The sequence below is a fragment of the Elephantulus edwardii genome, unplaced genomic scaffold (genome assembly GCF_000299155.1).
Source record: "Elephantulus edwardii isolate Elephantulus edwardi_28Jun2011 unplaced genomic scaffold, EleEdw1.0 scaffold00467, whole genome shotgun sequence".
In the NCBI taxonomy this organism is placed as follows: Eukaryota; Metazoa; Chordata; class Mammalia; order Macroscelidea; family Macroscelididae; genus Elephantulus; species Elephantulus edwardii.
In genome coordinates, this window is record NW_006400217.1 from 465,194 (window position 1) to 482,900 (window position 17,707).

The following is a 17,707-nucleotide window of genomic DNA, read 5'->3' on the forward strand; positions in this document are numbered from 1 at the left end:
TACTTGAAAGTTCTACCTAGGTTGCCCTTTCTGTTAGTCTACGTGTGTTCTGTTGTACATAGGGTTTTCAGAGTCCTGCTATTTCAGAAGTGGATGGCCAATCCTTCTTCCTAGTCTGTCTTAATCTGAATGTTTAGATTTAGAGGAGTATAAGGACTACAGCCTTAAAGATGGATTGAAGCTCAACATCAAGAAAGCAAAGATTCTCACCATTATGCTGATTGGCAGCATAATGATAGATGGTGAAGAGACTGAGATTGTTAGCTGCTTCAGTTTGCTTCGCTCTACAATCAACACTCTTGGTACCAGCAGCCAGGAAATTAAAAGACTAATTGCATTTGAAAAGTCTGCTGTCAGAGACCTCTCCAAAGTACTGAAAAACAAAAATGTCAGTCTGGAGACTAAAGTGCACCTGATAAAGGCCATGGTCTTTACAGTTACTTGCTATGCATTGGAAAGCTGGACAATGACTAGGGGTGGATGAGAATTGATGCCTTTAAGCTGTGAAGCTGGAGAAGAATACTGAACAAAGTTGGTCCTAGAAGGGTGAAGCCAGGCTGCTCCTTGGAGGCAAGGATTCTGAAGCTCCGTATGACATACTTTGGATATGTTGCAAGGCAGGATTAGTCCTTGGAGAGGGACCTCAGGCTCAGGAGGGTGGAAGGACAGGGCAAGAGAGGAAGACCCTCAATGAGATGAATTGATTCAGTGACTGGGGTAATGGAGGTAGATGTAATAAAGACAATAAGACTGGCATAAGATATGAGTTTCAGGTGACTGGACGGCATATAACAACAACAGTTACAACATAAACTATTGAATAATACCCTCACAACTCATTAGAGTTTTGAGCTTAAGAAACAATGCTCAATATAGCTGGGATTCCATCCTTGTGATAACAGTTAATGGAACTGTCCACTTGTAAAGGCCTGTAGGATATATATTTAGTATATAGGAACAATGCTCAAGTTGTTGTTGTTATATGCTGTCAGTCGATCTCATTGAGAATCTTCCTCTCTTGTGCTGTCTCTCCACTTTCCCAAGCATAATGTTCCTCTCCAAAGATTGGTCCCTCCTTGCAACATGCCCCAAGTATGTCAGATGGAGCTGCAGATTTCTTGCCTCCAAGGAGCAACCTGGGTTCACCATCTCTAGGATGAACCTGTTTGTTCTCCTAGCAGTCCATGGCACAATAAATATTCTTCTCCTGCACAGTTGCTCATAGGCATCAATTCTCCTTCTATCATCCCTAGTCACTGTCCAGCTCTCTGATGCATAGCATGTAATTGCAAAGACCTTGGCCTGGAATAGGCGTACTTTAGTCTCTATACTAACAGCATTGCTCTTCAGTACTCTGGAGATGTCCCCGACAGCAGACTTTCTGAATACAATTCTTCTTTGGAATTCCTTGCTGCTGGTACCAAGAGTGTTGATTGTGGAGCCAAGCATACTAAAGATTTTAATAATCTCAGTCTTATCACAGTCTATCATGATGCTGCTAACTGGCCCAGTGGTGAGAATCTTTGTTTTCTTTTTTTTTTTTTTAATTCTTTCATGATTTATATTTTTTTTTGTTGTTTTAAGGGCCAGTACAGAGACATTTATGAACAACTTGTACACAATTCTTAATGCACATACCAAAAATCTAAAAAAGCCACGTAGTTATAATTATTTTCTAAATTCCAGTGACCTTCCAGCTTTAAATGTGGAGGAAAGTTTTCATAAAGAAGAAAATAAGTACCAATATCTTCACCTGTTGATAATCTATCACATTAAGTCCCACTAATTCACAGTTTACAATCAAATACACTACCCATTCAAATTTTCAACCATTCACAGCACATAACAAAGTTATTAGGAAAACTGGACTACCAAGACCAAAGCTGTTACAGAATCCATAGATCTGACAGGGAGAAATCCATGAAGGAGTGGTTATGTTTAAGAAGAAATTTTACTAAACAATGTTCTAATTTAAGAATCTAAAAACATAGAAAATAGACTTAATTTAAAATGTTCAAGTCATAAATGCATGACTATGACTCCAAAATGTCATTAAGTATGCTATGTATTATGGGATATAAAAAGTGTCCCTTTCCCCATGGAATGTTACACTGACATCCAAATCCCCCTACAATTTTAACATCTCACATTTTCTGGTTGTACCAAAAAAAATATCAATCAGCAACTGATGTCAACTCTTAAAAAAAAAGCATTTACATTTAAAAATGGAATGAAGTGGGATTTCCTTCTTTAAAATGTTTTTAGAGCTACAAAAAACTTGCATTTACAAAACAGTTGATAAAAAATATTCCTCTGGACTGTATAAGAAAGCAGATACAGGGACCACTGATAAGACAAGGTTGTTGTTGTTGTTGTTATGTGCTGTTGAGTTGCTTGCGACTCATAGTGACCCTATGTACAACAGCCCTAAACTCTGCTCTGTCCTGTGCCAATCGCACTGTCTCCGATACACCACCCATCCCTTTCCCCAGTCCCTGAATCAATCTACCTTACAGAGGGCCTTCCCCTCCTGTGCTGTCTCTCCACCCTCCCAAGCATGATGTCCCTCTCCAAGGACCTGTCCCTCCTTACATGTCCAAAATATGTCAGACGAAGCCTCAAGATCCTTGCCTCCAAGGAGCAACCTGGTTTAACCCTCTCCAGGATGAATCTGTTTGTTTTCTTAGCAGTCCATGGTACCTTCAATACTCTTCTCCAGCACCACAGCTCAAAAGCATCAATTCTCCTTCTATCCTCCCTAGTCACTGTCCAACTTTCTGATGCATACCAAGTGAGTGCAAAGACCATGGCCTGTATCAGACACACCTTAGTCTCCAGAGAGACACCATTGCTCTTCAGTACTTTGGAGAGGTCCCTAACAGCAGACTTTTCCAATGCAATTTGTCTTTTAATTTCCTGGCTGCTGGTGCCAAGATTGTTGACTGGGGAGCCAAGCCGACTAAAGCTGTGAACAATCTCAATCTCTTCATCATCCATTCTGATGCTGCCAATTGGTCCAGTGGTGAGATTCTTTGTCTTCTTGATATTGAGCCTCAATCGATATGGAAGGCTGCAGTCCTTGACCCTCAGCAGCAAGTGCTTCAGGTTGTCCTCAGTTCTAGCAAACAGGGTTGTGTCATCTGCATAATGCAGATTGTTGATCGATCTTCCACCAATCCTGATGCCACATTTGTCCTCATAGAGCCCAGCCTCTCAGATAATCTGTTCAGCATATAGGCTGAAAAGGTATGGAGACAGGATACATCCCTGGCGTATGCCCTTCTCAATTTTGAACCACACAATTTTTCCTTGCTGTGTTCTGACAACTGCCTCTTGGTCTAAGTATAGGTTTCACATTAGTACGATCAAGTGTTCTGGGATTCCCATTCTCCTCAGAGTCAGCCACAGTTTGTTATGATCCACATCGTCAAGACAAAGTAGACAAATATTAATCAGACTTGGCTTCTTTTTCTCCTGCTTCATCAGAGACTGGACTCTCTTTGTTTTTAGTTTCTCCATTTTCTGCAGATAAATCTTTAGTTTCTTGGTTACCCACTTCAGCCTGTTTTCCCTTTGCTCCCCTTTTCCCTTTTGTTTGTACTTTTTTTTTGTCAGAAGACTTTTCCTTTCCTGCTGCCTTTTTGGGCTTAGTTTCCACTTTTGCAGGTGGCTTAGCTGACAGACTCGCTGATCTCCTCTTGGGCCAAGCTGACCTTCCTTTTGGACATTTTGGCAGTAGGGAGTGCTCGTGCCTGTAAGCTGCAGTGTGCACAGAGCCTTCGTGAAGCTGGGTTACTCTGGCACGGCCTCTCTAACCGCCACCGAGCTGCTGGGACTGCAGTGGGAGAACCTGATGGAACCAGATCAGAAGCCCCCCCACTCCAAAGAATCTTTGTTTTCTTGATGTTGTGCTTCAATTCACATTTAAGGCTGCAGCAGCAAGAGTTTTAGGTCCTCAAGTTTCAGCAAGCCAGCTTGTTCAGGTATGTTAAACAATTTAAAAATTTAAGTTTCTGTAAATTAATTTTTTTTAAATGACGTATATTTACAAAGCCTAACTTACTGCTTCAGTGTAAGCTTCACTGTTCTGTTCTTCGTGAGCTTCTAGGAGTTTCTATGGGATAAAATAGAGAAGAATTAAAAGGGTGAGAAGTTTCATTAATAGATATTTTCAAAACAGTTTTAATCTTAGTATTATATTAAAGGATATTACCAAATACCTCATAAAATTTGGACACTAATCTAATACAAATAATTATCTCATCATTCCCTTTATCACACACAAACGCTAACTCAAGGTGAAAGAATGGCCTGAATGTAAGATTAAAGAACAGGGGTAAGCCAAAGGGTCATAATTTATCAAATAAATGGATTATCAATTATTATCAATCACAAAAAATGTACAAATTCAGAAGATAAACTAGATGAATGGAACATGTGAAAAATTAAATTCTTATATGGATCAAGACTTCTCCAAAATGAGAACCTAACAGACGGAGCAAAGATGTTTGGAATCAGACTAGAGACAACAGAGGTACACCAAGTGAGAGACAGTAGAACATCAGACAAATAGCTATGATTTACAGAAACAACAGAAAGGCAAACAATTCAATTTAAAAAAAAAAGGCAAAGGATATGAACTAAAAAAGGCATTTATCCAACCAATAAAGAAACACATGAGGCAATGTTTTCATTCATCAGACAGTGGGGAAAAACTCTTGAACTCCCTGCCACTGAGTCAATTCTGATTTATAGTGATCCTATACTGGGTTTCCAAGACTAAGTCCCAATAGGAGGAGACTGCCTATCACTCTCCCACTGAGACCTTGGTGGAGTCAAACTCGTGGAGGTAGTTAACCACCAGACGAGACCACCAGAGCTCATTTCCATTCTCTCTCTCATTGCTGCTTATTAAGAACTGACTCAAAGCTGACTCTCCACTGGGTTTTCCTAGGAGGAGACTATCCATCTTTTTCCTGCAGAGCCACTGGTGAATTTGAGCTGCCAGAAGCCCGGCCTTTGAGGTAGCAGCACAACTTTCTATAGATGATGACACCAGAGTCATCCTCTTTCAGCTATTAGGTGAGAAGTGACTCCTAGCTGACCCCACAGTGGGTTTTCAGAGGCAGTGAACTGCAAGGGAAGAGACTGCCCATCAGTCTCCTGTAGAGCAGCTAGTGAGTTTAAACCACAAACCTTTCGGTTGGCAGTGCAATTCCTTAGCACTAAGTCACCAAATAAAACAACATAGAGGTATCATCTTACCCAGCAATAATAATAGCAAAGATCATGAAGACTTAAAACAACAAAATCTGGTGAGGGTATTGAAAGACTGGAACTCACTGGTAGTACAATGGTGAAACCACTGTTGAAAGCAGTATTCATTTTCTTAAAAAAATTGGAAATAGAAACACTATTTGATCCCGTAATCTCATTATTACATATCTCTCCCAAGGAAGTAAAAGCTGGGACACATATCACAAATATATATATATATATATATATATATATATATATATATATATATATATATATCTCCATGTTCAGTGCAGCATTATTTACAACAAAGACATGAAAACCACCTAAGTACCCAGCAATGGATGACTAGATAAACAATGCGATATACACACAGAATGGTATATTTATTAATACAACATTACAGAATAAGGAATTTCATGGAACATTGTATAACATGGATGAATCTAGTGGGCATTATACTGAGTGATACAGACAAAAGACATATTTTATGACATATTTGTCTGACATATTTTGGGCATTTTATTAGGAGAAGACAGTTCTTGAAAAGAAGGACCTCAAACTTGGAAAGATGGAAGGAAAGTCAGAGAAGAGGGGAAGATGGGTTGAGACATTGACTATAACAGTCAGTTTGAGTGTGTCTGAGATAATGAGGATAGCACAGGATAGGGTGGGCTTTAGATGTACTGTTCACAGGGCTGCTAAGAGTCATAGTCAACTCGGTGAGTGATGGGAAAGGCTTTGCAAAGTAAGAGTAATTAGCATATTATTATTAAAGAAAAGACTCAGCTGCACTACTCTCACAGCCTCACATTCATTACCAGGATAAACAGTAATCTACAAGTGGAAAAATAGGTAGACAAGTAAGGAAAACAGATATGGGCAAGTGAAGGGAAGTATACTTCCACTTTCCATGATCATACATAGGCTGGGCAGATGATATTTTAACATGATTATCTGTCTGTGCTGTAAATAACCATGTATGTAGTAGAGCCAGAAGGGGGCACTATTACATAAACTTTTTTGCGATCATCAAATACCCAGTCATGGCGCCTTAGGACCAAAGTCAACCAGTGTAACATAGACCCCAAGAACAGTGTAAGAACTGGAAACTCTAAGGTGCATCCATTGGCCTCCTGTTGTCTAGAGTAAATACAGTAAAAAACACAGGAAATAATTAGCCATATTATCATCCTGGAGAGGGTTGAACCAAGCTGTTCCTTAAAGGCAAGGATTCTGAACCTTCATCTGACATACTCTGGGCATGTTGCAGGGAGGGAATAGTCCTTGGAGAGGGTGGAGGGACAGAGCAAGAGAAGAAGACCCTCAATGAGATGGACTGGTTCACTGACTGAATCAATGGGTAGTGTGGGTAGGTGTGTCAGGGACAATAATATTGGCAAATAGAGCAGGATTTAGGGCTGTTGTACATAGGGTTGCTATGAGTCGTCGAAGGCAACTCAACGGGACAAAACAACAGCATATATGATTCAGACCAAGGTCTTCACAATTACTTGCTATGCATCTGAAAGCTGGACAATAACTAAGGATGACAGAAGAATTAATGCCTTTAAGTTGTGGTGCTGGAGAAGAGTATTGAATATACCATGGACCTCCAAGAAAACAAATAGGTCTGTCTTGGAGAGGGTGAAACCAAGTTTCTCCTTGGAGGCTAGGGTTTTGAAACTCCATCTCACATACTTTGGGTATGTGGCCAGGAAGGACAGGTCCCTGGAGAAGGACATCATACTTGGAAGGGTGGGGGGATAGCACAGGAGAAGAAGATCCTGGATTAGAAGGATTGATATAGTAAGTAGGACAATACGGGTAGGTGTATCAGAGTCAGTGAGACTGGCTCAGGACAGAGCAGGCTTTAAGAGCTGTAATACACAGGGTCACAATGAGTTGCAGGCGACCCAATGGCACATAACAACAACAATATGTGGTTATAGAAGGAGCTTTGGTGGTCTAGTTGTAAGAAGCTGTACTGCAATCCTGAAGGCATATGGTTCGAATCCACCAGCTGCTCCACGGGAGAAGGATGGGTAATCTCCTCCTGTGCGATTAACTGCCTCTGAAAACCTGCCGGAGGGTCAGCTATAGGTTCGTTCTGACTTGACAGTACACAACATCATCATATGGCTTTATAATATATTGGCTATTTGATGGCTAATTATTGTAAATGTTGTTGTTCCAGTGACTTAAGTATGACTCATAACGACCCTATGCACAACAGAGCTGAACTTTTTCCTATATTATACAGCTTTATCATCTCCGACACGCTTGTGTCTCTTGCTATAGTCACTGTCTCAATCCAGCCTATTTAGGGTCTTCCTCTCTTTCACCAATCCTCCACCTTTCCGAGCATGATGTCCTTTCTCCAAGAAATAGCCATCCCCAACAACATGCCCAAAATATGTGAGATGAAGCTTCCAAGGAGCACTCTCCTAATTGCTGGTACCAAAGGTGTTGAAAGCACCAACAAGCCCCTCAATCCTCAAATTCCATTACCTTGAGACCAGAGAACCACTGCTAACCACTCTGAAAAGGATCACAATTGAAAGTCATGGGTAGAGCGAGTAAGAAATGTAGAATAAAAATTTCAGATAACAATAATAGCCAGGATTATTTGTCTGACAACCAGAGACTAGGGGATCCTCCAAGACTAATGGCCCTCTTTGAGCCTAGAAGTGAACTCAGTCCTGTGGCACAACTTGCTGCCAAGTAACAGACAAGATATAATAGTAGGAAGATCCTCAGCCCTTCACCAGTCAGTCACACCAGCTCATAAAGGCAGCGTTTGTCTAAGGAAAAAGCTTAGGAAGGTGGAGGGTAATGGGAAGAATGGAAAACAAGAATAAGTGGGGAACATAAGCAACACTGAAAAATAGTTTAAATACCAATCTGCCCTGTAAACGTTTATACAAATCATAATGAAAAATTTAAAAACAAATAAATAAATTTGAAAATACTTTTCCAAAGATCAGGCCATTGGGGGAAATGAGCAGTGTGTGAAACAGAGGATGACCAAACCAGGTAACAAAATGGAAGATTACATCAAGAGTGTCAAATCACACTATTATGCAACTGCCAAACCATTGAGAACTACAGTTCAGCTAGGCTGACACATGAACCTTCATCATCATAGCCAGGGTCACTCTTGCATTTGTACTTTGGTTGGACAAATGGCATTAAATCTGCAAACCAGTTAGGTCATGAGATAGACCTTAAGTGAAAAGTGGTATAAGAATTTGAAGTCATATATATAATATTATACATAATTTAAAACAGTTTAAGACAGTTTCCTAAACAACAAGCTTCTGGAAACTCTACGAACTTTAAGAAATGATGATATTTACAGAAAGGTTTCAGGTCAAAGGGTAGTTATGAGTCATGCTCAACTCCATAACAATCAACAATAACAACAATGTATGCAAAAACATTTTTTGCATAATGCAAAAGCAAAAATACTAAGTTCTATCAATTATCAGACTTCACACAATTAAAATTTCACTTAAATTCCAACCTGTCTATATGTTGTCACCTGACAGGAGAAGCTTTTCCCCCCAAGGTTCAAAAATTACTTACTTTCAGTAATTTACATTCTCTTGAATCAGTAAATGCTGGAAACATTTCCTCATATTTCTCAAGAGCAAGCTGAGAAAGAAACATAGTTTTTTAATGCCAAACTTACATAACTGGGAAACAAAATCTTTAATACTGTATTAACTTATTAACTGTATTAAACTACATTTAGTATCAAAATCAATACATAAGATTATTATGGTGAACTTGAAATTTCAATTATGAACAAATTTCTAAACTAATGTGAACCTAAAAACTCTAAAGCTAGCTGTTGTCATAGATCAAATTGGTGAAGTTCTTAACGCTGTCCAAATTACAAATAAATCATTTGTTAGAAAGTAGAATGTTGTTTCTCATAGTAACTTCAATTCTGCTCTTCCAACTCCAGTTTGACACCAGAACCATCAAGGTTGTCCAAGTCTTGTATCATCTTCCAATTTTCACTTTGCAGCTTTTTCAGGTTCTCCCTAGATTCTCATTCTATCTCAAATTCCCCTTAGAGAATAAAAGAGAATGGCTGAGGAATTTACTTCCTTAAACATAGTCAAGTGGGGAATATTTTTTGTTTTGTTTTCTGCTGTAGATGTTAAGCTATTATAAGTGTGTAATGTTCCAGAGGACGGGGATGTTTTGTGAAGGAATTGTATGTTGGTGTGCTCCTTTTATTGGGATGAGTGTTGGTTCTCTGGAAAACCACAACGAGTCCACTCCTTTACCCTTTTGGCTTAAGAAAACCCAAGCTTTCTCTGTATGTTGCAGTCAGTATGGTGTAAGGGTAGAAGTACCTAGATCACAGAGTGCAAGGATGTACTGTTCTCAATAAACCGAGGTGGATCCACTCCCGTTCTCCTTTGGCTTAAGAAATCCCAAGTCTCTCTCTTTTTTTTTTAAATTAACATATTCATTCATTGTTGAATATTTTCCTCCCTTCCCCTCCCCTAGTCCATTTTGCAATGCACCTCTTATTGTAGATTGTCACAGATATAATTCCTGTCATGTTTCTTTTAAACATTCCTTTCCTCAACTGTCCCAAAGCAGTGTTCATTATCTATCTACTCTTTTCATATAATTTCTTAACTGTATATTGCTAATTTTCATTCATTTTTATGTATTTGCTTCTGCAGGATTTTTACTTTTACATTTTCCCCCATAAGTTTTATTATTTTTTGTTGGGACTTCTTTCTCCATTCACCTTGTGTTTCTTATGATAATTTCCACACATTGTGTCTTATAAAATTAATCACCATTGACCCAAGCCCACTATTACCCCATCTTTTCAGATTCCCCCTCCCCTGGATCTTTCCTAATTCCTTCGCCCCCTCCCTTCTTTAAAATCTGTTTTCTGTCTTTCTCTCAATCCACAGGAAACTTTTATCATTATTTTTATCATAAAGCAGATTCAACAGCTTTTTTCCTCTGAAATGTTTTCTGGTTATTTTATTTTTCCACCATAAGTCTCATATTTTGTGAAAACATGGGTGCATAAAACCATACACATTTTGTGGGAAGTGATCAGATAGTGACATAATTTTAAACTTGATATGGTAGCATGTCAGTCATTTTGACAAATAATGATGCTAATGAACGAAACGGTTCATTATTTGCTGCTGTCATATGTGCAACTCCTCAGAGACCTAGCTTGGTTTTCTTCTAATCTCTCTTCTTAGAGTTGTTAACTGATTTTATTGCCACTTTTCATTTAAATCCACAGAGGAATGGGACAGTTCTACTTTTGTTTCCTGGCAGTGTGAGAAGACATAGTGAAGACAAGACATGGCTGCATGAAACACAATGGCAGAGAAAAAGAGGAGTTCTGGTTACATTTTGGTTTCATCTTCTCTTGAGTTTTTTTGGGTCTAGTTTAAAATGATCTACTCCTGAGATACTGTGTTGGCATTTTCTTTTTATCATCTTGTTTTGATAGGCCCAATTGAGTATTATGAATGTGTTTCACTGCTTGCTAACTTGGTATTTGTCTCCTACCAGTCACTGATGGTGGCTGATGGATGGAGTGAGTCATTCTCCTGATGCCTGGAATGTCATGGGTAGCAGAAGGGGAAATGTACTTTTCTAGTCATTAGTCAGTTGCTGGAGTGGATACTGATGCAGTCCCAAGTTCCTGTGTTGAAGAGACCACCATTCAAAATGGATATGCACGTTGTTTGGAATTGTTCACTTTGTGAGTTTCCTTATCCAACATTTATATTCAGTTTGTTCCTTCAGCTGGTGCTTCAATTACTTATCTTTTCCTTCTGTAGGCAAAGTTTCTGAATTATCATCTGTATATGTTAGCTTTGCTTTCTGGTATCTTACTTTCTGGTGGGCTTCAATCTGCCTAGTCTGCCATTTACCATTTTGCCTTTGTATTGGTTTACTTGTTTCCTTCTGAGCTCCCTAATTTCTATAAAGCAAAATTGCCAAAGGAAATTTAAAGAGCAGTTTCAGTAGTCGTTATGGGATTCTACCTGGGAAACAAAATAATTTTATTATTCTTCCCTATAACGTACCTAGATTTACAGCTTTTATAAAGCACACTGGAGTGTTAGTTGGGAGTTAGTTCTGACTCAACAGCAATGACTTTAGTATTGACATTCTGTTGGCACTGTCCATAGGGAGCTATGCTGCTAATGGTGGCAATTCTCTGGTTGTTTGAATCCACAGGAAAAATATGGGCAGTCTCCCACCTAATATCCAGTCTCTGAAATTCTACTGGAAGGTTAGCTGTGAATTAGACCAATTTCATGCAATCAACTGAGGGAAGGGACTATAGTCTTGCTACTACTATCTAAACAAAATTAATTCAAGAGTGCTAGAAGACTCAAGGCCTATTCTCTTGGGCAAAATGTATTAGAAAAGTAGCCTCAAAGTACTCCTTACCTTAGCATTTAATTCATCTACTATGAAGTGGCAGAGAGCTGCTTTAAAGAAATAATCCTTTGCGCTGTACTTCAATAAAGGATTGTCCATAGTGTTTGCTCCAACCTAGACATAGAAAATTGAGTTAAATTGTTTTAAGTTTGTCCTCTTACATGTAGGAAATGTATTTTACTTCTTTGCCCTTTAGGAAATACTTACATATTTTGCATTAGTTTAGTTATAAAATACATTCTTTTAAGACAATACATTTGGAAATTTTACTATATATAAAACAATATTATAAATATTCCCATGAAGTACTGCTGTTAACTCAAGGAAGATGGAACAGACATACTTTTCTCTATTCCTCTTGCTAAGTATGACTAATAGTCATTGTAAAACTTGCATAAAAAAAAACATAAGTAAACGGAAAAAGATGAAGAGAATAACAGATCAGATAGGAATCCTAGGACCTGAAGGCTAACACAGTGTGATAAGTTTTGTGAGTTTTCTTTTTGTCTCATATAACTGAGACTCAAGGAACTGAAGAACAAATTCAAACCTCGAGTTGCTGTAATCAAGGATGCTTTGGGCAGAATATTAAATGATCCAGGAAATATTAAAAGAAGATGGAAGGAATATACTGAGTCACTATATAGAAAGGAATTGGCAGATACAGAGGAATTTAAAGAAATAACATATGAGCAAGAGCCTATGGTGATGAAGGAAGAAGTTCAAGCTGCTTTGAAGGAAATAGCAAAAAATAAGGCCCCAGGAATAGATGGTATACCAATTGAAGTATTTCAGATAACAGATATTGCCCTGGATGTGCTCACCAAGTTGTGCCAAGAAATCTGGAGAACAGCCACTTGGCCAACTGACTGGAAGAGATCTTTATTTGTTCCCATTCCAAAGAAAGGTGACCCAACTGAGTGTGGAAACTACAGAACAGTGTCATTGATTTCACATGCAAGCAAGATTCTACTGAAGATTATCCAAAAACGATTAGAACAGCACATCAGCAGAGAACTGCCGGAAGTCCAGGCTGGATTTAGAAGGCCTCGTGGTACTAGGGATATTGTTGCTGATGTTAGATGTATCTTGGCTGAAAGCAGAGAATACGAGAAGAATGTCTATCTGTGTTTCATTGATTATGCAAAGGCATTTGACTGTGTGGTTCATAACAAATTGTGGCTGACTCTGAGAAGAATGGGAATACCAGAACATTTAGTTGTGCTAATATGAAACCTATACTTGGACCAAGAGTCAGCAGTCAGAACAGAGCAGGGTAACACTGCATGGTTCAAAATTGGGAAGGGTGTGCGCCAGGGATGCATCCTGTCTCCATACCTTTTCAACATGTACGCAGAGCAGATTATCTGAGAGGCTGGGCTCTATGAGGAGAATTGTGGCATCAGGGTTGGTGGAAGATCTATTAACAATCTGCGTTAAGCAGATGACACAACCCTGCTTGCTGAAACTGAGGAGGACCTCATGCACTTGCTGCGAAGGGTCAAGGACTGCAGCCTTCAGTATGGACTGAGGCTCAATGTCAAGAAGACAAAGATTCTCACCACTGGACCAATTGGCAGCGTCAGGATGGATGACGAAGAGATTGAGATTGTTCACAGCTTCAGTTTGCTTGGCTCCACAGTCAACACTCTTGGCATCAGCAGTCAGGAAATCAAAAAGCGTATCACGATGGAAAAGTCTGCTGTTAGGGACCTCTCTAAAGTACTCAGGAGCAACAGTGTCTGTCTGGAGACTAAGGTGCGCCTGATACAGGCCATGGTCTTTGCAATCGCTTGTTATACATCAGAGAGTTGGACAATGACTAGGGAGGACAGAAGGAGAGTGGATGCTTTTGAGCTGTGGTGCTGGAGAAGAGTACTGAATGTACCATGGACTGCCAGGAAGACAAACAGATTCATCTTAGAGAGGATTAAACCAAGCTACTCCTTGGAGGCAAGGATTCGGGGGCTTCGTCTGACATACTTTGGACATGTTGCCAGGAGGGACGGGTCCTTGGAGAGGGACATCATGCTTGGGAGGGTGGAGGGACGGCGCAGGAGGGGAAGACCCTCTATGAGATGGATTGACTTGGTGACTGGGGTAATCGGGATGGGTGTGTCAGAGGCAGTGCAGTTGGCGCAGGACAGAGCAGGGTTTAGGGCTGTTGTGCATAGGGTCACTATGAGTCACAAACAACTCGACGGCACATAACAACAACAACAACAACAACTGAGACTTGGAAATGAAGAAGCCAGCAATCCAGAAATGCTACCAGGTTCTGAGGATGGACAAAACCCTATTGTTGCTGTTGTTGTTGTGTGTAGTCAAGTTGTGTATGACCCATAGTGACTCTGCATAAACAACAGATCTGCACCTGTCCTATCCTGTGCCATCCTTATATCTTCTGACACATTAGAGCCCACTGCAACAGTCACTATGTCAATCCACCTGGTCGAGGGTCTTTCTATCCTTCACTGACCCTCTACCTTTCTGAACATCATGTCCTTCTCTATGGGATAGCCCCTCCTAGCAATATGTGAGGCAAAGCCTCATCCATCTTTGCCTCCAATAAGCACTCTGGCTGCACCCTTTCCAAGACATATCTGTTCTTTTGGCTGTCCATAGATGTTCACAGTGCTCTTCTCCAACACTACAGCTCAAAGGCATCAATTCTTCTGTCATCCATATTCATTGTTCCAGCTCTCTGATGCCTAACAAGTGATCAGAGACACTATGGCCTGAATCACACACACCTTAATCTCCAAACTGACATCATTAATCCTCAATAATTTGGGGAGGTCCCTAACAGGAAACTTTCCTAGTGCAATAAATCTCCTGATTTCCTGATTGCTAGTACCAAGGGTGTTAACTGTGGATCCAAAGATGATATTGTTACCAGTTTCAATGTTTTTCTCCATCTACCATGATGTTGCCTATCAGCCCAGTGGTGACAATCTTTGTCTTCTTGACATTGAAATGCATCCATTCTGGGCCAGCCATCGTGGAACTCCAGAGGAACGAACACCTTATGACCCCAGAGGAGCGACGACTACCCCCCACTGTGTGAGCCCCTTACAGCACACACCTGCATGACCCCCAACACACAGGGTGCTGCTGCATAAACTCCCAGCAGCGCCCAAGCCCCGGCCCCTACCTCTTGGTGGTAGTGTCCAAGCCCTGTGTTCCTTTGCCCCCTAGTCCCTTGCTTTCCCCCCCTTCCCCCACCACCCCTTGCAGCTCCACAACCACGAACCTCAGCCCCCGCCACAGCCCTGTGACCAATCCAGCCATCACCCAGAGCTATCAGCCGAGCTGCTGTGGAACTAATCTGGCAAGAGAAAGGCCGGTAGGATCCTGGCTGGGTTTACTGAGGCATTGCTGATTACCTGGGAGAGCACCTAAGAACGGGCACACTGGTGGGGAATTTGACCGAGCTCTCTTGGGCTACACCAACTGCCCAAAACGAGCCAGCCAGCTGGCTTCTGTAGACTCTGCAAACCAGCCAGAGGCTAGTGGGTCGGTGGGAATTTGACCTTGACTTTTCGGATCCTGTTGGATCCAGGACTCTGCTGGAGTGGGGCTGTTGTGTGAGGGCACCTGCATAAGTGCCACCAGGCAGGGAACACTGAGAAAATCACTGGGTAGGAAACGGACAGCAGGAACTTGAGTAGGGACCCCAATCGTGAGCACACTGAGAAAGCAGATGTTTGACCAAGGTCCCCCAAGTGTTTGACCTGCCCTTGTGATTACCCCAACCCTCTGCCTGCCTCACCCCATTTGGCTCCACACCAGTGCGTGCACGTCTGGGCAATCTACTTGCCTTTAATTGGGAGCACCTCGACCTGTCTTACCTACAAGAGATTGCCCTAGCGGGCTCTGAACGGACATTTCTCTGAAGTCAGAAATTCAGAGAAATGCAGAAGTTCGGTGGCTGCCCAGCTCATCTCAAGAGCATTGTCTTCAGATCAAGAACATATCAATGTCTTGAAGAAAGCACACAATATCCCACACAATACACAAGAGCAAAGCAAGATGTCACTCACAAAGGGCAACACAGTATCAGCAGATTCCCTGAAGCCAGAAAGTCTCATGGAACTTTCTGACACAGAATTTAAAAGAGGAGTGACTGAATATATCCAATGGATGAAAAACAAACTTGATGAATTACAGGATACTACAAGCAAAGACCAGGAGGGAGCTCAAAAAAACAATGCAGAACATTGCAGAGGAAACAAATGAGGCATTAGCGGCACTGGAAAAACAAGAATCCACCATTAAAAATATAAGGTCCAATGTTTCAGAGACTGTCAACACGATGGAGGGACATATGAGCAGAGTTGATGAGATGGAACACAGAATCAGTGAAACTGAACAAAAAATTGTCACCACTGATCTACTAGAACAAAAAGTAGACTCAAAAAAGAAGGAAAAAGAAGAAAACCTAAGAGTAATGTGGGACACCATCAAGAAAAATAACATGCACATCATTGGAATCCCAGAAAAAGGAAGAAGAAAGTAAAGGCACTGAAAAAGTTGTGGAAGAATTACTAGAGGAAAACTTCCCAGACATAATGAAGAATGAGAGAATATATATTCAGGAAGCTCAACAAACACTATATAGATTAAACCCCAAAAGAAAAAAACATTAAGGCATATCATAGTTAAATTTGCCAGAACCAAAGATAAGGAGAGAATCCTGAAAGCAGCAAGGGAGAAACAAAGAGTAACCTATAAGGGAGAACAGATAAGATTAAGTGCCAATTTCTCAGCAGAAACCATGCAGGCAAGAAGAGAGTGGAAGGACATATATCAAACACTCAAAGAACACAACTGTCAATCAAGAATACTGTACCCAGCAAAATTATCCATCAAATATGAAGGACAGATCAAGATATTCCCAGAAAAGCAGAACCTAAGAGAGTTTGTAAAAACAAGACCAGCATTGCAGGAGAGACTCCTCAGAGATGTCCTTTTTAAAGACATACCACAAAAAGCTCCATGGTCCAAAGTAACTATCAACAACACCAAAAAGAACTCAACACAATAATAGCAATAAAACCTAGCCTATCAATAATCACATGGAATGTGAATGGTTTCAATGCACCGCTGAAGAGAAAGAGAGTAGCAGATTGGATAAAAACACAAAATCCATCAATATGTTGTCTATAAGAGACACACCTGAAAAATGAAGATAAAGATAGGCTAAAAATAAGAGGGTGGGGAAAAATATACCAAGCAAATGGCAACCAGAAAAAAGCAGGAGTACCCATATTAATCTGATAAAATAAATATCAATGTAAAAATGATCGCAAAGGACAAGGAAGGTCACTATATAATGCTGAAAGGGTCAATAGAACAAGAGGATATAACAATAATAAGTATCTATGCACCAAATGAAAGACCAGCAAAAGACATAAAACAAGCATTACAAAACTGAAAAAGGAAATAGACAACACTACTATAGTGCTGGGAGACCTCAATACACCCCTCTCAAGAAAAGATAGAACTACCAGAAAAAAACTCAACACATATACAGAAGAATTAAACCACACAATAAGCCAACTTGACCTCATAGATATTTATAGACTAATGCACCCCCCAAAAGCACAGTATACCTTCTTCTCCAGTGTGCATGGAACATTCTATAAAATAGATCACATTCTAGGTCACAAGGCAAGCATCAATAAATTAAAAAAACATAGAAATAATACAAACCATCTTGTCAGACCATAATGTTAGAAAATTAGAAATTAATAATAGAACGATAAAGGAGAAAAAAACCATACATTTGGAAGCTGAACAACACCTTGCTTGAACATGAGTGGGTAATAGAAGAAATAAAAAATAAAATTAAAAAGTTTCTTGAAACTAATGACAATGAAAACACCATTTGCCAAAACCTCTGGGAAACAGCCAAAGCAGTAATCAGAGGTCAATTTATAGCAATAAGCAAACACATCAAAAGACAGGAAAAACAGACTATTGATTCTCTAACCCA

The 17,707-nt window shown here is 40.2% G+C and overlaps 1 protein-coding gene across 3 annotated transcripts in view; it reads right to left on the reverse strand.

Annotated features, from left to right (window-relative positions):
• The window catches only part of NAPB (N-ethylmaleimide-sensitive factor attachment protein, beta), a 98,490-nt gene that overhangs the window by 5,258 nt on the left and 75,525 nt on the right, over positions 1-17,707 (reverse strand). For all 3 annotated transcript variants that reach the window (XM_006902899.1, XM_006902897.1, XM_006902898.1), the window contains 3 exons: positions 11,719-11,823; positions 8,845-8,913; positions 4,064-4,114 (listed from right to left, as the gene is read on the reverse strand). In XM_006902899.1, the coding sequence (XP_006902961.1) occupies positions 4,064-4,114; positions 8,845-8,913; positions 11,719-11,823 (225 nt within the window). The remainder of the gene's footprint in view (positions 1-4,063; positions 4,115-8,844; positions 8,914-11,718; positions 11,824-17,707) is intronic.